Source organism: Rhinoderma darwinii, chromosome 4 (assembly GCF_050947455.1).
Source record: "Rhinoderma darwinii isolate aRhiDar2 chromosome 4, aRhiDar2.hap1, whole genome shotgun sequence".
Taxonomy (NCBI): Eukaryota; Metazoa; Chordata; class Amphibia; order Anura; family Rhinodermatidae; genus Rhinoderma; species Rhinoderma darwinii.
Window position 1 is genome coordinate 94,323,670 of NC_134690.1, and position 23,873 is coordinate 94,347,542.

At 41.7% G+C, this 23,873-nt stretch overlaps 1 protein-coding gene across 3 annotated transcripts in view; it reads left to right on the plus strand.

The window, feature by feature from the left end:
* Positions 1-23,873, plus strand: part of ATG4B (autophagy related 4B cysteine peptidase) — a 37,277-nt gene that overhangs the window by 5,084 nt on the left and 8,320 nt on the right. For all 3 annotated transcript variants that reach the window (XM_075861385.1, XM_075861386.1, XM_075861387.1), the window contains exons 4-12: positions 4,821-4,919; positions 7,024-7,122; positions 8,173-8,245; positions 8,328-8,407; positions 9,003-9,157; positions 13,912-13,990; positions 14,686-14,831; positions 15,812-15,868; positions 18,331-18,424. In XM_075861385.1, the coding sequence (XP_075717500.1) occupies positions 4,821-4,919; positions 7,024-7,122; positions 8,173-8,245; positions 8,328-8,407; positions 9,003-9,157; positions 13,912-13,990; positions 14,686-14,831; positions 15,812-15,868; positions 18,331-18,424 (882 nt within the window). The remainder of the gene's footprint in view (positions 1-4,820; positions 4,920-7,023; positions 7,123-8,172; positions 8,246-8,327; positions 8,408-9,002; positions 9,158-13,911; positions 13,991-14,685; positions 14,832-15,811; positions 15,869-18,330; positions 18,425-23,873) is intronic.

The following is a 23,873-nucleotide window of genomic DNA, read 5'->3' on the forward strand; positions in this document are numbered from 1 at the left end:
ATTAGGCGGCCAGGCAGCCATAGCAAGCATCGCCACACCGTGATTGCATTTCGGAGGGGCGCGATGAGCTGTTAGAGGGGGTCACCCCCCTCTTTCTAACGATTTAAATGTTGTGGTCGCTATTGACCGCGGCTCTTAACGAGCTATTGGTCGCTCGTTACTCTGAAGTGTCGGCTGTAACATACAGCCGACACCGGCATCGTATGGAGCGGGTTCACTCCGTGAGCCCGTTCCATACTTCCCCTACCCAACTTTGGCGTATGGATACCTCAAATGTCGGGAAGGGGTTTTTGTTTTTTTTTAAATCAGACAAGTTTTTATTGAAAATACAACATGAATTATACATCCTTTTCATTTCTGATACAGTACAAAGAAATCAGCCCACAGGGGAAAAAGCAAAGTAACAGCATAACATCTTGTGCTTAGAACAAAATTCCTGTAATTTACATTACACTTTGCATTTCATCATCATTAGTTGTATCAGTACATACATCCCTTTCCCCAACCCCAACACCCGAACTCCCCCCCCCCCCCCCCTCGCAGTACCTTCTCTGTTCCTTGCCTCGCCAAGTCCCTCCACCTCGTCCCTCCTTCCTGTATGCCAGCCCGTGATCCCACCATACCTTAAACATATATATGCTCCAGTCCACCTTTAAATCCCATCTAATGTGTCGCATTACTATAGGTGTTCACCCATTTACTCCATTGTTTCTCATATTTATGTATTGCCCCTCTCTTTAGATATATTCGGTGTTCCAGTGAGACCGTGTGATTAACATATCCAACTAGCTCAGCCACCTCCGGGGGGTCCGCCTGCAGCCAATATTTTGCTATTAATTTCCTAGCATGGTACAGAACCTTTTTTATAGCCAGTAATTCTACCCCATCTCCTCCTTCCTCCCCCATACAATCCAATAAAAAGATCTTAGGTTCCAGTGGGAAATCTCTACCATATACTCTAGCTACCATTCCCTTCACTGCTTTCCAATATACATTCAGCCTCGGGCAACTCCAAAACATATGTTTTATATCTGCTCCATCAAACATACATCTGGGACACTCTTTTGTTGTTCTAATTCGCATTTGCCACATCACCTTAGGTGTCCTATACACTCTATGCAGCAAAAAGAGTTGCGACCTCCTGTGTGCTACACTAATAGAGATTATTTTGGGCGATCCGATTAATTCCTCCCATTCTTCATCCGCTATAGTCCCTACATCCTCTTCCCATTTACGTCTAGTCTCCAACAACGGATCTCCTAAGAATTTGGTAAGTAGCATACTATATAGCACCGAAATAAGCCCCTTAGTGTCCTGGGCCTCCAGCACCCGTTCCATCCCTCCCATAGTAGAGCAACTCAAATCCACCATCCTCTCTTGTGTCTGCATCGCATGCCTGAGCTGAAGATATTGGTAGAACCGCCTATGTGAGAGTCCAAACTCTTCCTGTAGCTGCGCAAAAAGCTTAAAGGCAATGTGTTGCCAGAAAAACATGTTGTTTTTTTTTAAATTAAACATTTAGTGTGTGGGTGATTAAACATTGTTCAAATTTTTTTTATTTTTTTCACGAGTCAGGAAATATTATAAATTAATTCTAATTTATAAAATTTCCCATTTCTGGTCACTAGATGGAGCTATTCCCAAAATTGCAGCATTGCAAAATTGGGTAAAAAGCCCTCGCTCTAGTGAGCTCTCAGCATCCCCCCCTCCTTTATCCTGGCTAGTGCCGGGATAAACGAGGGGTTTGAACGGTCTAACCTCCTACACTGTGTGTCGCCATTTTTTGAGCTAACACACAGTGTAGTAGGTTTACATACAGTAGTAAACACACACAAACACGAACATACATTGAAATCTCTTACCTGCTCCTGCCGCCGCGGCTCCCTCCGGCCGGTCCGCTCCGTCTGCTGCCGCTGGTCCAAGTGCACAAGTCCGGAGGCTGCGACCGGAAGTAGTAATATTACTGTCCGGCCGCGACTTCCGGTCCACAGGAAAATGGCGCCGGAGGGCGCCAATTTCAAATTGGACTGTGTGGGAGCGGCGCATGCGCAGTTCCCACACAGACGCCGTACACACAAGTGAATGGGACGGGAGCCGTTCGCAGTCCCTATGGGACTGTGGCTGCCGTATTCCATGTCTGTATGTGTCGTTAATCGACACATACAGAAATGGAACAAAAAATGGCAGCCCCCATAGGGAAGAAAAAGTGTAAAAATAAGAAAAAGTAAAACACAAACACACAAATAAATATAAACGTTTTTAATAAAGCACTAACATCTTTAACATATAAAAAAAATATTTGTGATGACACTGTTCCTTTAAGAGTACCTCCTTCATATACCTGGTGCACATATCTGATTCCTGCTTGTTCCCAATCTTGAAATCCTTCCAAAATATTAAACTCCCATAGATATGGATTATCCCATAAAGGCATATAATTGGAGCATCCTGCAATCCCCAATATCTTCTTACTTTCCCACCAAACTTTATGTAATAGTAGCAGAGTCGGTTTCCCTCTCGCCTCTCTCCGTAATTTATGCGACTCCATGGCCTCTAATAAATTCGTTCTTTGACCCAGATAGTATACCAGTTTCCCACTAGAGTTCCACTCCTCCCTATTCTTCCATCCTTTAAAGTGTTGTATTTGGGCTGCTAGATAATATATCCACGCATTTGGAATAGCTAACCCCCCCTGTTCTGCTGGTAATTGTAGCTTTTCCATTTTTATCCTGGGGACCCCCCTTTTCCACACTAAGTCTCTAAACAAATTATGTATTCTCCTGAACCAGTGTTTAGGCAACCACACTGGGGCATTGTGCATACGGGAAGGGGTTTTAATAAAGGGCGAAGCGGAGGAGTTTCCGCTAACCCAGGGCACTTCACTAAAGTATGTACGGCCATTAGACACTTCACGCCTCATTAGAATACGGTGCGTGACTGAATAAAGCCTCATTTTCTCAGGTATGCTTATATTATCGCAGAAAACATGGTGACCTATTTAGTGGTCTTTCAGTAGCCATAACTTTCTTATTTTTCATTGATGTGGCTATATGTGGCCTTGTTTTATGCACGAGAAATAGTATTTTTTTTTTTTCTGCCTGGTTTGGGGGGGGGGGGGGTATAAAATGTACTTTGTAAGTTGTATCATTTATTTTGTGGTGGTTGCTTTTTTATTCAGTCCAGGTTTCATGCTAAATAACCTGTTCAATTAATTCTGTTTCGGTTTTTTTTCTGTTTTAATGTAATGTATGGACATTAAAATTTATTTTATGCAAAATAATGACTTTTTGGACTTTTTAAATCTTTTTGTATTTTTTTTGTAACATTTTGTTTTTAATCCCATGAAGGCATAACATTTATTTACAACTTTATTTTTTACTTCTAATGTAGTAACATACTCTTGTATGCTAATACATTACACTATGTCACTATGACTCAGGCTGCTGTTAGGGCATCACATAGTGTGCCCTGGCAGCAGGCATTTTGAGCAGACAGCCCTGGGTTCCTTTGTAGGACCCCAGGACTGACTGCAGATGGATTCCCCAGTCTACGATTGCGTCACCAATTTTCCGGTGATGCGTTTGAAGAGGGGGGTCCCCTTTGATCAAGCCGAGGTCACTGATCTCGGTGATCAAAGTGTTAAACAGCTGGGATCTGTTCTCAGAAGGCTTCTCTAAGTACAGAATGCCTTTTCTACAGCGAGGCCAAAAGACGTCACTGTAGACTAAGGACCTGCACTGCCTGCCGACAAAAGTTTTTGGTATAGATTTCCTAATCATTTGTGTTCACCCATCCCACCATTGTCATCAATTTGGGGATTTTGCTAATTTTTAGAAGTGCTTCATAAGGATATTTGAGGCAATATTAGGGACATTTTGACGCTTCACTTGATTTGCTGGTTTCTTTGTCTTGGACTTAGTCAATGGAGATTGTGAAATCATCAGTACGTCATCATTAATGCATGTGTATTTCAGAAGGGGGTTTTCTTATGTGTTTCCTGTATCTCCCTAGAAGACAGCCCAATAGTATTACTGATCTCCAATACGGATGCAATACTGACAACATACATGAATGATATAGGAATCGTTAATAGGGACTTGTGGATCCGTATTCTGCTTGCTGACATATACGCTTGTGTGACACAGGCCTTACACAGTGTATATATAGTTTTTATTGCAGCAACATACATACTACATGTAAAAGTGGATAAATGTGCCATTAACCTCTTACCAGAGGTGGAGGGGGAAATATGGGGAAGGCTCACGGGCTGAGTCTGCTCAATACGCTGCAGGTGTCAGCTGTATATTACAGCTGATGCCCTGCTCTAACAGCCGATCCTAGCCGTTTAACCCCTTAGATGCATCTAAGCTGTTAGACAGAGGGAGCACCCTTTGTTTCCCATCGCACCCCGCAACATGATCGTGGAGTGCTGATGGGCTGTCGTGGCAGTTGGGGGCCTAGTGATCTTAAGCCAAGATCTTAACGGGTTATCCAGAGAGATAAAATTGATGGCATATCTTTATCCCATTTTATTTGACCTCTTTGAAGCTGCCATATCCGCAACCCGGCATACAGTCATTGATTTTATTGATTGCTGCCTGCAATCTCTAGTCTCCAGGCTGTGACTCAGTCCTCATCCTATATTTCTGCTAGTATACCATAATCTACAGCTATGTGGAGAGTGACTCCATTCACAATAAAAAAGTGAAATAAAGCTTCTTATTTTTAATAAACTTCTGCTCTCTTTGTGTATCCTGCTAGAATATATCTTGCCACAAATATAATTGGAAAAAAAATTTATTTGGATAATCTCTTTGCAGGTGGAACTGGTCCGACATCTGACACGGGCTGGGGCTGCATGCTGCGATGTGGGCAGATGATTTTTGCTCAGGCTTTGATCTGTAGGCATCTAGGTCGAGGTAAGATGCAGTAGACTCATTTATTGTAACATCTTCCATTTCTATCTTGCCTGAACTTTGATAAATTGAATAGTGTGGTCCCTTGTATATTTACAAAAATAGTAGCTTGAATTCCATATTGACCTTAAAGGACCATTTTACACAAAACTGATATTGTTATTTCTGGTGCAGGGAAAGAGGAGGGGTGCAAAGGACACCACTAGGTATAAGTGCCTGTTCACATCACTGTTCATTTCCGTTCCGGGTTCCGTCTGAGGTTTCCGTCGGGTGAACCCCGCAACGGAAAGTGAAACTGACAGCACAGCTTCCGTTTTTCAGTCACCATTGATCTCAATGGTGACGGAAACATTGCTAATGCTTTCCGTTTGTCACCATTCCGTCTGGTTTCCGGTTTTCAGACGGAATCAATATCGTAGTCGACTGCGTTATTGATTCCGTCGGAAAACCGGAAACCAGCCGGAATGGTGACGAAAGGAAAGCATTAGCGATGTTTCCGTCACCATTGAGATCAATGGTGACTGAAACGGAAGCTGTGCTGTCAGTTTTACTTTCCGTTGCGGGGTTCACCCGACGAAACCCTCCGGAACCCCGGAACGGAAATGAACGGTGATGTGAACAGGCCCTAAGAAGCATTTATAATAACAAAGGATCCTTACAAGAGCATGGCTGGCCTTCTCTGTGTTGAAAACAAGCACCTATTTGTCTTCACCACGGACAGCTTCTTTGGTTGTCTGGGACACGGTCCCACCCCCTCCACTGGAAGAGTGCTGACGCAGACCTCCCAGCCCCTAGACTACCACTAATCGGATCTTGCGACATGTCAAAAGATCCTATTGTTAGAATATCCCTTTTAAGTTAACGTTTTCTGTGAATTCCACCAAATTTTATACATTAAGATAAAGTACTGAGTGCAACATGAGAATATTATACAGTGATACAAGCAGAGACAGAAAAATAAAAAACAATGGAAAATTAATAATCAACATCAAATAAACCAGAGTGAGAATTTCCATTAAAGCGACCCTCCAGTACCAAAAGAATTTGACTATACATTGGAAATGTAAAGTCAACTTACCTGCTGCCACGCTCCTAAATGTCTTGGCCTTTGTTCCTTAACCATGTTTTCTACTCTCCAAGATGACCACCGCAGTCGGGACAGTGGAGGGGGTGGGGACATTTCTTAGACCTCTTAGTTCCAGACTCTTCTCATGTGCGTGCCTGCCCCTCTCAGTAATACATTCTGGATGTGAGGTCTGTGTGTCCAGGATGGTGCTGCCTTCACTATCTTGTACAAACACAGCTTCATTCCTGTACTGTGGTCTGTGTAATAAAATGTGCAATAACGTTCAAAGAAAAACAATACCCTATTACAAAATGCTTTATCATAAGAATTTTTTATTTTTTAATTTTTTTTAAATATACATAATTGGTGTCGCCGCATCCATAAGACCTGTACTATAAAATTAAAACATTATTTATCTTGCCAAGTTAATGCCAAAAAAGAAATAAAAATAAAGAGCAAGTGCAGAATTTCTCAGTTTTTTGTTTTTTTGGGCCATCTTGCCTTCCAAAACAAAGCAATAAAGAGGTAATCAAAACGTTGTATGTACCCTATAATCATACCAAAAAAAAAAGCTACGGTTCGTACCGCAAAACACAAGCTAGGTTACAGCTCTGTGGACGGTAGCAAAAAAAGTTATAGCTGTTGGAATATGATAACATAAAAACATAATCATAACTTCAGCAAAGGATAAATTTGAAGCTCACAGTAAACACGATAAAACAAAGTTATGGAGAAGGAAAAAAAATGAAATAATTTCTGCGTCCTTAAGGCCCAAATTAGGCCGCATCCTCAAGGGGTTAATTTTGCATTTAAGAAGCAAATGAACATGACAAAAAAAAATCCTTGCAAAGGCGTCCATAGCCTTTAGGGTATGTTCCCACAGGCCAGATATGCTGCAGATTTTCCATGCAGTTTTGCAGTGTTTAAAGTAGCAGCAAAGCGGATGAGATGGGTGGAGCAGAAATTGTACCTGAGCTTCATTGTTTATTTCAGCAACATGCATAATCTTAATATTGCTTTTTTTGGTTGTTTTTTTTTCAGATTGGAGATGGGACAAAAAAGGCCCAACTGGAGAGTACCTTAGTGTCCTGACTGCTTTTCTAGACAAGAAAGATAGTTATTACTCCATACATCAGATTGGTGAGAGATCTGTGTGGGTGAGACAATGCATTTCGCCGTCAGCAGCTTGACTATGTGGATATTCATAGAAGATTCCCTTCCGTCAATAAAATATCAAAAAGGGGATAACGATATATATATATATATATATATATATATATATATATACACACACACACACATAGACGTATCTTTTATGCCATGTATTCAAATAGGACAATGTCCCTACTCTATGATGATCTTGCATTCGCTAAGGCATCGTTCACACTTGCATATCTTGCATCAGCATTTGTAAGCCAAAACCAGGAGAGCGTCCAAAACACAGAAGAGGTACAAATCTTGTTTTCTGTTTGTTGTACACTCCTGGTTTTGGCCGACAAATACTGATGCAAAACACCGACCAATATACCCTGTGTGAATGAGTCTTAAGTCCAGCGTGTTAGATGCCATTGGCTACCTGGCTCTTAGGATTTGTCATTTACTGTGATAGAACTGAATAGACGAGGTATTTATACAGTCGCTAGGTGCTATATGTAGGTGTGTGACTGGCATAATCAGGAACCCTCTGTGCAGGTATGTGGTAAGTTTGATTAGTAAATATACGTATGTCCTACTAATAACAGTCTATTCTCTAATGACACAGTAATGCTCATTAGCTTATCCGGTTAGGCTGGATTCACACGAGCATGTTTGGTTCGTAAAGAACGGAACGTATTTCGGCCGCAAGTCCCGGACCGAACACAGTTCAGGGAGCCGGGCTCCTAGCATCATAGTTCTGTACGATGCTAGGAGACCCTGCCTCTCAGTGGAACTACTGTCCCGTACTGAAAACATGATTACAGTACGGGACAGTTGTCCTGCAGTAAGGCAGGGACTCCTAGCGTCGTACATAACTATGATGCTAGGAGCCTGGCTCCCTGCACTGTGTTCGGTCCGGGACTTGCGGCTGAAATACGTTCCGTCAATTACGGACCGAACATGCTCGTTTGAATCCAGCCTTAGACGTGGTACTCTAGCACACGTGTTTCTTTATTGGTCTTCGTGGTAATTGTTTGTTTGCTTTTATTACAGCCCAAATGGGAGTTGGTGAAGGAAAATACATTGGTCAGTGGTATGGCCCAAACACTGTAGCGCAAGTTCTGAGGTATTTGATAGCATAGATGTTGTTTATCCATAGATTTGATCAGGATTACCTCATTCTTCCAGTCTTATTTCTCTCATTGCAGGAAGCTAGCTGCTTTTGATCAGTGGAGCGTGATGGCTGTTCACATAGCTATGGATAATACCGTGGTGACTGATGAGATAAGTGAGTAAGGCACTGGCATGAATAATGTTCAGCAGCAACAGTGGTGCTATATGATGTATAACATACAGACAGCAGATTTTGAGAAAAGTTGCATCCACTTTTATAATATTCGCTTATGTGAGCTGTGACATATGCACACCTCGCCTATCTGTATTTAATAGCTTGTTCTTGCATCAGGTAAGGGCCGTTTTCTATTACCATCCCTCTAAATCATTTTCAATTTATGCTAAATTGTCCACAGTCCATTTTTTTTTTTTTTAATAAACCTACTTCTAGACCAAATGACTAGATATTTTTGCAGTGTTTCCCAAACCAGGTCCCTTTAGAACCTGCAGGAGACTACAGCTGCATAAATGGCACTTTTACTACCGACTTCAGCTTGCTGAAAGATGATTGGCATGGGGGTCTGCAAATTGTATTACATGGCATAATGTACTCCCTACTATAAATTATCCAGAATATTAAGCACCAAAAGAAGTTATATTAGATTTTCCTTCATCACTATAACTGTTCAAAAACCTACATTTCCATTAATGACACTTGATTATTGGAGCACAATGAAACTCCTGACATGTGAGCCATTTCCTCTGTACAGGAAGACTATGTGGAATGGGAAGCTGTGACTCTGGGCCGCTGTGCAATGGTTACGCTGGAGCTGATTCACACAGACTGTGGAAACCTCTAGTATTACTCATACCTCTACGGCTGGGCCTAAGTGAGATCAATGAAGCATACATCGAAACTCTGAAGGTATTTATTTTTTTTTCATTACATTTTAATGAAGAAATAATTTTTTCATTTTTGTTACTAGTTTTGGATTCACTTTTGGTTTTTGGTGGCCGTTTATGAACCAAATGTAGAAATGCATACAGAAGAGAGAAGTAAAAGGATTTACTTTATACTTCCCGTTCCTTTTAAATCTATTCCAGGCTTTGTCTCAAACAGTATGTATGAATGAATCCACACCATGCCTACTTGTATGTATGAATCCACACTGTGACTACCTGTATGTATGAATCCACACTATCACTACTTGTATGTATGCATCCACACTATGACTATTTGTATGTATGAAACCGCACTATCACTACTTGTATGTATGAATCCACACTATGACTACTTGTATGTATGTATGAATCCACACTATGACTACTTGTATGTATGAATCCACACTATGACTACTTGTATGTATGAATCCACACTATGACTACTTGTATGTATGAATCCACACTATGACTACTTGTATGTATGCATCCACACTATGACTACTTGTATGTATGCATCCACACTATGACTACTTGTATGTATGCATCCACACTATGACTACTTGTATGTATGCATCCACACTATGACTACTTGTATGTATGCATCCACACTATGACTACTTGTATGTATGCATCCACACTATGACTACTTGTATGTATGAATCCACACTATGACTACTTGTATGTATGTATGCATCCACACTATGACTACTTGTATGTATGAATCCACACTATCACTACTTGTATGTATGAATCCACACTATCACTACTTGTATGTATGAATCCACACTATGACTACTTATATGTATGAATCCACACTATCACTACTTGTATGTATGAATCCACACTGTGACTACTTGTATGTATGTATGTATGTATGCATCCACACTATGACTACTTGTATGTATGCATCCACACTATGACTACTTGTATGTATGCATCCACACTGTGACTACTTGTATGTATGCATCCACACTGTGACTACTTGTATGTATGCATCCACACTGTGACTACTTGTATGTATGAATCCACACTATCACTACTTGTATGTATGAATCCACACTATCACTACTTGTATGTATCAATCCGCACTATGACTACCTGTATGTATGAATCCACACTATGACTACCTGTATGTATGAATCCACACTATGACTACCTGTATGTATGCATCCACACCATGACTACTTGTATGTATGAATCCACACTATGACTACTTGTATGTATGCATCCACACTATGACTACTTGTATGTATGCATCCACACTATGACTACTTGTATGTATGCATCCACACTATGACTACTTGTATGTATGCATCCACACTATGACTACTTGTATGTATGAATCCACACTATGACTACCTGTATGTATGAAACCGCACTATCACTACTTGTATGTATGAATCCACACTGTGACTACTTGTATGTATGAATCCACACTATCACTACTTGTATGTATGAATCCACACTATCACTACTTGTATGTATGAATCCACACTATCACTACTTGTATGTATGAATCCTCACTATCACTACTTGTATGTATGAATCCACACTATGACTACTTGTATGTATGTATGCATCCACACTATGACTAGTTGTATGTATGTATGCATCCATCCACACTATGACTACTTGTATGTATGTATGCATCCACACTGTGACTACTTGTATGTATGCATCCACACTGTGACTACTTGTATGTATGAATCCGCACTATGACTACCTGTATGTATGAATCCACACTGACTACTTGTATGTATGCATCCACACTATGACTACTTGTATGTATGCATCCACACTGACTACTTGTATGTATGAATCCACACTATGACTACCTGTATGTATGTATGTATGTATGCATCCACACTATGACTACTTGTATGTATGAATCCACACTATCACTACTTGTATTTATGAATCCGCACTATGACTACCTGTATGTATGAATCCACACTATCACTACCTGTATGTATGAATCCGCACTATGACTACCTGTATGTATGAATCCACACTATGACTACCTGTATGTATGAATCCACACTATCACTACTTGTATGTATGTATGAATCCACACTATGACTACTTGTATGTATGAATCCACACTATGACTACTTGTATGTATGAATCCACACTATGACTACTTGTATGTATGAATCCACACTATGACTACTTGTATGTATGAATCCACACTATGACTACTTGTATGTATGAATCCACACTATGACTACTTGTATGTATGAATCCACACTATGACTACTTGTATGTATGAATCCACACTATGACTACTTGTATGTATGAATCCACACTATGACTACTTGTATGTATGAATCCACACTGTGACTACTTGTATGTATGCATCCACACTGTGACTACTTGTATGTATGAATCCACACTATCACTACTTGTATGTATGAATCCACACTATGACTACCTGTATGTATGAATCCACACTATGATTACCTGTATGTATGAATCCACACTATCACTACCTGTATGTATGAATCCACACTATGACTACCTGTATGTATGCATCCACACCATGACTACTTGTATGTATGAATCCACACTATGACTACTTGTATGTATGCATCCACACTATGACTACTTGTATGTATGCATCCACACTATGACTACTTGTATGTATGCATCCACACTATGACTACTTGTATGTATGCATCCACACTATGACTACTTGTATGTATGAATCCACACTGACTACTTGTATGTATGAATCCACACTATGACTACCTGTATGTATGAAACCGCACTATCACTACTTGTATGTATGAATCCACACTGTGACTACTTGTATGTATGAATTCACACTATCACTACTTGTATGTATGAATCCACACTATCACTACTTGTATGTATGCATCCACACTATGACTACCTGTATGTATGAATCCACACTATGACTACCTGTATGTATGCATCCACACCATGACTACTTGTATGTATGAATCCACACTATGACTACTTGTATGTATGCATCCACACTATGACTACTTGTATGTATGCATCCACACTATGACTACTTGTATGTATGCATCCACACTATGACTACTTGTATGTATGAATCCACACTGACTACTTGTATGTATGAATCCACACTATGACTACCTGTATGTATGAAACCGCACTATCACTACTTGTATGTATGAATCCACACTGTGACTACTTGTATGTATGAATTCACACTATCACTACTTGTATGTATGAATCCACACTATCACTACTTGTATGTATGAATCCACACTATCACTACTTTTATGTATGAATCCACACTATGACTACTTGTATGTATGTATGTATGTATGTATGTATGCATCCACACTATGACTACTTGTATGTATGTATGTATGTATGCATCCACACTATGACTACTTGTATGTATGTATGTATGTATGCATCCACACTATGACTACTTGTATGTATGTATGCATCCACACTGTGACTACTTGTATGTATGTATGCATCCACACTGTGACTACTTGTATGTATGCATCCACACTGTGACTACTTGTATGTATGCATCCACACTGTGACTACTTGTATGTATGAATCCACACTATCACTACTTGTATGTATGTATGTATGTATGTATGCATCCACACTATGACTACTTGTATGTATGTATGTATGCATCCACACTATGACTACTTGTATGTATGTATGCATCCACACTGTGACTACTTGTATGTATGCATCCACACTGTGACTACTTGTATGTATGCATCCACACTGTGACTACTTGTATGTATGCATCCACACTGTGACTACTTGTATGTATGAATCCGCACCATGACTACTTGTATGTATGAATCCACACTATGACTACTTGTATGTATGCATCCACACTATGACTACTTGTATGTATGCATCCACACTGACTACTTGTATGTATGAATCCACACTATCACTACCTGTATGTTTGCATCCACACTATGACTACCTGTATGTATGAATCCACACTATCACTACCTGTATGTATGAACCCGCACTATGACTACCTGTATGTATGAATCCACACTATCACTACTTGTATGTATGCATCCACACTATGACTACCTGTATGTATGAATCCACACTATGACTACCTGTATGTATGAATCCACACTATGACTACCTGTATGTATGAATCCACACTATGACTACCTGTATGTATGAAACCGCACTATCACTACCTGTATGTATGAATCCGCACTATGACTACCTGTATGTATGAATCCACACTATGACTACCTGTATGTATGAATCCACACTATGACTACCTGTATGTATGAATCCACACTATCACTACTTGTATGTATGCATCCACACTATGACTACCTGTATGTATGAATCCACACTATGACTACCTGTATGTATGAATCCACACTATGACTACCTGTATGTATGACTCCACACTATGACTACCTGTATGTATGAATCCACACTATGATTACCTGTATGTATGAATCCACACTATGACTACCTGTATGTATGAATCCACACTATGACTACTTGTATGTATGCATCCACACTATGACTACCTGTATGTATGAATCCACGCTATGACTACCTGTATGTATGAATCCACACTATCACTACTTGTATGTATGAATCCACACTATGACTACCTGTATGTATGAATCCACACTATCACTACTTGTATGTATGCATCCACACCATGACTACTTGCATCTTCATCATATCTACGTTATCCGCTGAAGTATTCCAATGTCTCTTTTTCAGCACTGCTTCATGCTGCCACAGTCGTTAGGAGTCATTGGTGGTCGACCAAACAGTGCCCATTACTTCATAGGATATGTCGGTAAGTATAGCTGTCGGAGATCGCCCTTTGATATCCGTAACAATGCTGTACTTTTCGCTTTATTATGTATACATTTACCTGTTACTATAATTTCAAAGGGAAGTTGTGAAGGGAGTTCCCATGTACACTCTTTACAAGTTCAACAAGTCTTTACCTCACACGGGTCCCAAATATGATGTCACTGCATCTTAATTGGGCCATGCATTGCACGTCGCAAGCGCCGAAAAATCAATCTGCGAATCGGAACCTCACTCCAGACTGCAGGGCAATACAATTTGCACAACTGTTCCATTTGGTGCACCGTACCCTGAATGTACTTGGTCTGGGCTTGTCACTAGTTGTTATTGCCAGGGGAACCCAATGTCCTGTCTATAGTTGCTGCAAGGGAAATGACACAGTGCTCTGTGTAGCGGTTCTCAGCTATGGGTCAGAAAGGAGGGTCCAAAGCAGGAGACCCCCCTCTGACATCTCCATATCGTTGACCCCTTTAAAAGCATGTTCCATACGGAATACCAACCAATCCAAATTGTGCATTTAATTGGTAATTCAGATTTTTGTTGTCTGTGTTTTGTTATTATGTGACCAGTGACTGATGCAGAATATTTTGGTCGCAGTTCGATATTTCTTTATTTGGCAGTTTTGCTTAGCATTGCTTTCCTATCATAATTATTACATTGTAATTATTCTCTCTACAGGAGATGAGCTCATTTATCTAGATCCCCACACTACACAGCCGGCTGTGGAGCCCAGTGATGATGGTTATATTGTAGATGACAGCTTCCACTGCCAGCATCCTCCATGCCGGATGCATGTGTCAGAGATTGACCCCTCCATTGCTGTGGTAAGTGGAATGTTAGATAATAAGGTGACTGACATTCAGATATTTGTGTAAATGCAAATATCTTCTGATGTTACTCATAGCAACCAGTTTCACACTGAAAAATAAAGAGAAGGAAGTTCACCGCAAATAACAACCATTGCTAAATCCCTAAGATAAAGGGCTGCATCCTATACTCAAAGTACAAAAACAAACTGCAAAGCTACAAGAGATGCAACCTGGTTTTAGAAACAGCCTATGCTGATGTCAATACAATGCATGTGCATAAACTGTCATAAAGACTTCTCTTAGTTTTGGAGTCAATTTACCCACTTAAAGGGGTTGTCCACTACCAGATAACTGATAACCTATCCAGTTATCAGTATATGATCTATGAGGGTCCGACACCCGGACCACGCACTGATCAGCTGCTCCTGCTACCTCCAGGCATCGGATGTCATTTCACACTATGCAATCTACGGAGCCGGAAGTTGTTGGTTCCGTACATTGCATAGCGGCCGTGCTGCAGCTCTGCTTCTATTCACTTGAATAGGAGCAAGACTGCAGTACGGCAGCTTGGCCGCTATACGGTGTCCGGAGCCAACTGCTTCTGGCATGGACGCCCAGTGCCCGGAGGCAGCCGGAGAGGCTTATCGCTCCCCTGGAGAGGTCAACAGTTGTCCGGTAGTGGACAACCCCTTTTATTAGAAGGTATATACCAGGGAATGTAGTGGAGTAACCATAAAAAAACTTCAAAGAATGAAACCGTTGAAAAAATGCTCTACATTTACCTGTAAAAAAAAAACACACCCATGGAACCGTGCCTAATCTAGGTATGTTGCTGTAAGAAAATGAGGCGTCCGCGTCTCCCGTTGTGGGTGTCAACATATTAAAAAGAATTCTCCTAGGCTCTGCTTGCTAAAATACACAAAAAAAACAAACTTAATGGTTGTTATGGGTAAAATTTGCAAACATATTGAGCAATGTTCTCTTCTCTACCGTAGGGATTTTTCTGTAGTTCTGAAGAAGATTTTGAGGACTTGTGTCAGCGCATTAGAACGGTTGGTACATAAAGTAAAAATATATACAAAAGCTGTCTGTTCTCTTTTATACAAGGGCGTAGCTTTGGGGCTTGTGCCAGGGGGCACCAACAAGCCTTGGACAGATACAGGGCAGCTAACTAAATATTTTCTCCTGGTGAAGGAAAAGCCTAGCTACGACTCGATCAGGCTGGGTTCCCACGGGTCAGAGACCCGCCTAAACCTTGGCAATGTATCCAAACTAGAATCCGCAGGGAATTCTGCCCTAAAAATCACACCAAATTGTGGTGCAGATTCTCGGGCAGATGTCCGCTGCCGAAAGCAGTGGTTGAAAAAACCCAGATAATACTTACCCCTGGCTGTTGTCATAGCAACATGTCCCTCTGTTCTTCGTACAGCCCATGTGACCGCTGCAGCAGTCACATTGGGTGAAACGTCATTCCAGGAGGCCGGCTTGAACAGAGGAATGCGTCTAAGTGACCATGGGGGGGGGCAGTTAATTATTACGTTTTTATTTATTTTAAACAAAAAAAAGTGTTGTTTTTTTCTGATTCGCAATATTTGCTGTGGAATCCGTTTCCGCCGCAAAAGACGCAACATTTCCTATTTGTTGCATTTTTTTACCTCCCTATTGAATTCAATGGGGAAAATCCGCAGCAAAAGAGCAATGAATCCGCAGCATTAATGGACATGCTACGGATTTAAAATCTGTACCGCAGGTCAATTTATCAACGTTGTTGCTGCGTATTTTTTCTGCAGCGTGTGCATGAGATTTGTTTAAAGGCGTTTTCCAGGGACACAAATTTTTTCCAAGTGGGCAGCGCACGAGCACTGAGGAGTTTCATTAATGAGAAGAAAATGGGGCGGGCATTGAAGCGTAAGCAAAGAATTCAACAGGGCAGGCGTTATGGAGAATGGACCAATAGGATGCCTCAAACCCGGGTATACGTCAGATGTCCTGGGTTTGAGGCAACCCATTGGTCACATCTTTCTCAATGTCCACTCCATTCATTCTTCGCTTCTACTTCAATAGCAGAACGATTTTCTTTGCATGCATACTATTCCTCAGTGCTCCTGCGCTGCCCGCCCTGAAAATTGAGGAATAGCTTGCACGTAAAGAAAATCATGCTGCTATTTGAAGTAGAAGCAAAGAATGAACGGAGCGGACATTGAGGAGGCTGCGGACCAATAGGATGCCTCAAACCTGGGTGTACGTCAGAAGTCTCGGGTTTCAGGCATCCTATTGGTCCACAGCCTCCTCAAAATTCTGCTCCGTTCATTCTTTGTTTCTGCTTCAATGGCGGTGCCATTTTCATCAGTGCCTGCAAGCTGCCAGTGATGATGGGGATTACATATATTTAGGGATGATGGGGGTTACATATAGACAGGGATGATGGCGATCACTTGGCTATCAGGTGTGGTCACAGGATTCTGTGACCGCACCTCAGATAAAGCAGGTGGGCGGGATAAACTAAAGGGGAAGAGAGAACTAGTGGGGAGGGCCAATAGACAGAGAGAGGGCGGAATAATTAGTAAAGAAACAGCCCTGTGTCGTTGCGTCGGTCAGTGAGGTACGTGAACGAGCCTGTCTCGAGAGAGAAAAAAAGACACAGATGAAAAGCAGGGTGAATAGGAAGAAATGTGTTCAGATTTAACACAGAAAGCATATTCGAAACTTTATTCAATATTTCCTTGGAGTATTCGTTCATAAATTGTGTCCCTGGAAAACCCCTTTAAATCTCATTCACTTTTCTGCTACTGTAAATGCTGCATAGAATTCTGTTGCGGAAATTCCACAGCGTTTACGCTACATGAGCACCCGGCTTTGGAGCCAAATTGATGTCAGAGGCCCATTATCTGAATCGCTCCGTTTATGTGTAGGAATACTTTAAAGTGTAGCTAAACGTTTGACAAACTGCTGACATGTCATAGTGACCTGTCAGAAGTCTGGATTGGTGGGGGTCCGAGCACTGAGACCCCCACCAATCGCTAGAACGAAGCAGCTGAAGTGCTCGTGTGAGCGCTCCGCTACTTCGTATCAGTTCGGCTTTTTCCGGAAAGCCGATGTATCGAGTGCAGGCTCATAGACTTTCTTTTGAGCCCGTACACGATACATTTATTTCCGGAAAAAAGAACAAACAGACACGAAGCAGCTGAGCGCTCACACGAGACCTTCAGCTGCTTTGTTCCAGCGATTGGTGGGGGTCTCAGTGCTCGGACCCCCACCAATCCAATCTTCTGACATGTCACTATGACATGTCAAAGTGTAGCCAAACGTTTGACAAACTGCTAAGTACCAGAGACAGACTGCCATTTCTGCAGAATACAGTAGCACGGGTGATTATTTTTTTTCTTTAAGTTGTAGGGCGATCATAATGCCGATCATTTGTAACTGTCGTTTGTATTGAGGGGATTGCTCAAAAAAATCAGAAGGCAAGCACACACTTCATATAGATGTAATAATATATCGGGTTTCTTTCCAGATATCACTAAATGGGGGATCTTTGCCCATGTTTGAGGTAGTTGATCAGCTGCCCCTCCATCTATCCAATCCGGATGTACTAAACCTTACCCCAGGTAAGTCTAGTCATGTTGCTTGTTCTAGGGTTCATTTATTAAGCTGAACTAATTAACATTTTTTGTGTGTTGGCAATAGGTATGCACGATGCATTGAAACTTCGATACTGTTTAGATACCGTTATTTCATGTATTTCGATACTAAGCTGTGCGGCCGCACAGCTCAGTATTGTAACACATGAATGTATGAGAGCGGGGCTGCGGCTGTGTAATACAGTCGCTGCCCCGCTCCCGAGTCCTGATAACAAGTGCACGGGGTCAGGATGATGCGATGCAGCCGGCACGGAAGACAGAACATGGCGGGCGCACTGCAAAACACCCCCATGTTCTGTCTTCAGTGCCTGCGCTCATTAGTGCAGCGCCGGCCACATCACCTCATGCTGACCGCGAGCGCACTTACTGTCAGGAGCGGGGCAATGGCTGCATTACACAACCGCAGCCCCACTCTATAACGGTGGAGATCAGAGAAACCTCTCATCTCCGCCGCTATTCTCCTGAATGCTGCGATCAAAGCGGACTGCAGCATTCAGGGGAAAATGAGAAGTGGAGATGCCCCTTGGATCGCGTCACAAGAATCCCTGTGACACGATTGAGGGACATACCATGTATGGGCAGAAAACCGCTCCTGAATTTCAGACGTAGTTGCATGTACTCGCGTTTTGCGGGGCGTCTTTTACGGACGTAATTTGGAGCTGTTCTTCATCGGAGTCCATGAAAAACGGCTTCGATTACGTCCCAAGAAGTGTCCTGCACTTCTTTTGACGAGGCTGTAATTTTAGGCACTGTCTTTTGACAGCGACGCGTAAAATGACAGGTTGTCGGCAGATGTTTACCGACGTATTGGAGCCGTTTTTTCAAACGTAATTCGAGGCGTAAAACGCCTCCATTACTTCTGAAAATAGGTTGTGTGAACCCAGCCTTAATGTGAGACACTCAAAATTCACACCTCGCGCCTCCCATCAGAAAATGGAAGAACTTTTTTTTTTATTACTGTTGGCAAAGTATTGTTTTGGTATCGAAATCGCAATACTACACAGAGTATCGGTATCGAAGTCCAAATTCTGGTATTGTAACATCCCTAGTTGGCAATGGTCGTATTTTTGCTTTGAATATATATGGTTCTAATATTGAAGTGTCTTGAGTTTTATTGTGTAAAGTTGTTAAAAAGTTATCTTATTTTTTGGAAAAACTGGGTAACAAATATGGCTGCCATGACCGTTCTCCTGGGGATTGAAAAGCATGCAGCTTTCGTGGCTACTTCTGTATGTCACTGTCTCGCGGCACGTGGAAATTCTGTCATGCGGCCAGTAAAGTGTGGTGTGAGCCCACTTTGTCACCAAGGGATTTGACATAGACTCCACTCCCCAGTTTAGCCCTAAGGGGACACCTGGTATTCACCCTTTGATAGAGGGATCTAGACTTCACTCTTACATAGTTACATAGTTACATAGTTACATAGTTAGTACGGCTGAAAAAAGACACATGTCCATCAAGTTCAACCAAGGGAAGGGAAAAGGGAAGGAAAAATTTCTACACATAGGAGCTAATATTTTTTTGTTCTAGGAAATTATCTAACCCTTTTTTAAAGCCATCTACTGTCCCTGCTGTGACCAGCTCCTGCGGTAGGCTATTCCATAAATTCACAGTTCTCACTGTAAAGAAGCCTTGTCGCCTCTGCAGCTTGAACCTTTTTTTCTCCAGACGGAGGGAGTGCCCCCTTGTTTTTTGAGGGGGTTTTACAAGGAACAGGATATCACCATATTTTTTGTATGTGCCATTAATATATTTATATAAGTTAATCATGTCCCCCCTTAGTCGTCTTTTTTCAAGGCTAAATAGGTTTAATTCTTTCAATCTTTCCTCATAACTTAAATTCTCCATGCCCCTTATTAGCTTCGTTGCTCTTCTTTGTATTTTTTCCAACTCCAGGGCATCCTTTCTATGAACTGGAGCCCAGAACTGAACTGCATATTCTAGATGAGGCCTCACTAATGCTTTGTAAAGTGGTAATATTACATCCCTGTCCCGCGAGTCCATGCCTCTTTTAATACACGACAATATCCTGCTGGCCTTTGAAGCAGCTGATTGACACTGCATGCTGTTATTGAGTTTATGATTTACAAGTACACCCAGATCCTTCTCAACAAGTGAATCCGCCAGTGTAGCGCCCCCTAGGACATATGATGCATGCAGGTTGTTGGTACCAAGATGCATAACTTTACATTTATCTACATTAAACTTCATTTGCCAAGTGGACGCCCAAACACTTAGTTTGTTTAAATCTGCCTGTAATTCATGAACATCTTCCATAGTCTGAACTATATTACATAGCTTGGTGTCATCTGCAAAAATAGAAATAGTGCTATTAATCCCTTCCTCTATATCATTAATAAATAAGTTGAATAATAGTGGTCCCAGCACTGAACCCTGGGGTACACCACTTATAACCGGGGACCATTCAGAGAAGGAATCATTGACCACAACTCTCTGGATACGGTCCTTGAGCCAATTCTCAATCCAATTACAAACTATATTTTCTAAACCTATAGTCCTTAATTTACCCATTAGGCGTCTATGGGGGACAGTGTCAAATGCCTTTGCAAAGTCCAAAAACACTAAATCCACAGCGGCCCCTCTGTCTAGACTTCTGCTCACCTCTTCATAAAAACAGATTAGGTTAGTTTGACAACTTCTGTCCTTAGTAAAACCGTGCTGACTGTCACTTATAATGCTATTTATTGTCACATAATCCTGTATATAGTCCCTCAATAGCCCCTCAAACATTTTCCCCACGATGGATGTTAAGCTTACTGGTCTATAATTACCCGGGGAAGACCTAGAGCCCTTTTTGAAAATAGGCACCACATTTGCCCTGCGCCAGTCCCTCGGCACTATACCTGTCACTAGAGATTCTCTGAATATTATGAAAAGGGGGACAGAAATAACTGAACTAAGCTCTTTAAGAATTCTAGGGTGTAACCCATCTGGTCCCGGAGCCTTGTGCACATTTATTTTATTTAATTTAGCTTGGACCATCTCTACATTCATCCAATTCAAAAACACCGAAAAAGGCCATACTTACAAATGGACACAGCCAGGTCTGAAACGCTGATGAAGGCGAGTGAGCAGGTGCTTTAAATAATAATAGCCACTCCCACTAGTCTTGAGGGGAGTGGTATGTGGTGCATCCAATTCAGTATATCAACTGATATATTAACAGCACTGGCACCGGCTACATCAGCTGCTCTTTCTTCTGTTGTATATACAGAGCTAAAGAACCCATTTAGTAACTCTGCCTTCTCTTGATCCCCTGTGATCAACTCCCCATTACCATTATCTAGGGGTCCTACATGTTCAGACCTTGGCTTTTTTGCATTTATATGCTTGAAGAATTTTTTAGGATTTGTTTTACTATCCTTGGCCACCTGCCTTTCATTTTGTATTTTTGCTAATTTTATTACATTTTTACAGATTTTATTAAGCTCTTTATATTTTACAAAGGCTACAGCTGTACCCTCAGATTTGTATTTTTTAAATGCCCTTTTTTTGTCATGTATTGCCCCTTTCACAGAAGGTGTAAGCCATGTGGGGTTTAATTTGAGTCGTTTATACTTATTACCTGTAGGAATAAATTTTGCACTATAATAACTCAAAGTAGATTTGAAAATCTCCCATTTATCATTTGTTCCATTATTTGACATTAGTTCTTCCCAGTCTATATCCTGAATTGCAGCCCTCATCCTGGGGAAATTGGCTTTCTTAAAATTAAATGTTTTTGCCCTCCCAGCCTGCGTTTGTTTTTTACAGTATAGGTAAAATGTAACTATATTATGATCACTGTTACCGAGGTTTTCACGAACATTGACATTCCCAACAAGATCTGCATTATTAGAAATGACCAGATCCAACAGAGCTTCACCTCTAGTCGGGTCTTCCACAAACTGGCCCATAAAATTTTCCTGCAACAGGTTGAGGAAATGTCTCCCCTTTGCAGTTGAAGCCGAACCATGACACCAATTAATATCCCGGAAATTAAAATCTCCCATTATCACTACAGTACCCGCCTGTGCAGCCCGCTCCATCTGTTTATATATCTGACCTTCCATCTCCTCAGTTATATTGGGGGGTCTATAGATTACACCAAAAGTAATTTTTTCAGTGTTTACCTCCCTTTCTAGTTCCACCCACAAGGTTTCAACCTCCTCACAGTCTTCACCCACTATTGTCTCTTTCACACTCGCCTTCATATCACTTCTCACATACAGACATACACCACCACCTTTCCTATTTGTCCTGTCTTTACGAAAAAGTGTAAAACCCTGTAGATTTACAGCCCAGTCATGTGAAGAGTCCAGCCATGTTTCAGCAACACCAACTATATCTATATTTTCTTCCAGTATCAAGGCCTCCAGCTCCCCCATTTTGCTTGCTAGACTTCTGGCATTTGTGAACATACACTTTAACTTGCCTGTCAGTTTTTCACTTTTATTATCAGAAATGTGATTTGACATTAATCGGTCCTTTTTATTTACACTGATGTTTTGTAACGAAAGGATCTCCTTATCTTGTTGTCTAGTCCTCTCCCCACATTCTGTTTCTCCCCCCACCAATATAGTCTGACCCCTCTCTAACCTGGCTACCCCTTTTTTTTCTACATTGACCTCCCTCCTCAGCCCTAGTTTAAATACTCCGCCACCCCAGCTAGAATTCTCTCCCCCAGCACAGCGGACCCCCTTCCATTTAGGTGCAAATCATCTGCAGAATACAGTTTGTACCCCAATGAAAAGTCAGCCCAGTGCTCTAGGAACCCAAATCCTTCTCCTCTACACCAAGACTTCAGCCATGCATTTAACTCCCTAAGCTCCCGCTGTCTTTCCTGTGATGCGCATGGCACAGGCAGTATTCCTGAGAATACAACCTTGGAGGTCCTTCCCTTCAGCTTGTAGCCTAGTTCTTTAAAATTATTCTTAAGGCTCCTCCACCTACCATTTATTCTGTCGTTGGTACCGACATGGACCACGACAGCTGGATCATCACCAGCCCCTCCCAGCAATTTGTCCACCCGTTCCACCACATGCCGAACCCTGGCACCAGGGAGACAGCAAACCATTCGGTTGAGGCGGTCTTGGCGACAAATTATTCTATCCGTCTTCCTGATTATAGAATCCCCTACAACTATCAATTGTCTTGGCTTGCCTGCATTACCATCCCGCCGACTACTAGCTGGGCTGTTCTCCCGGCTGTTAGGGAGATCAGTATCCACTAGGGCTGCCTTTTCTGAGACTGACACCCTCGCATCATCACCCAACCTGGCAATTTTGCTTGGAATGCCAGAAACCGGATCGGCCTTCCTTGTCTTTGACCCCTTTCTACTGCCCCTAACTACATTAACCCAGCTACTTACCTGATCCTGCTCACCCATGTCTTCACCCTCCAGTTCTAACCCACT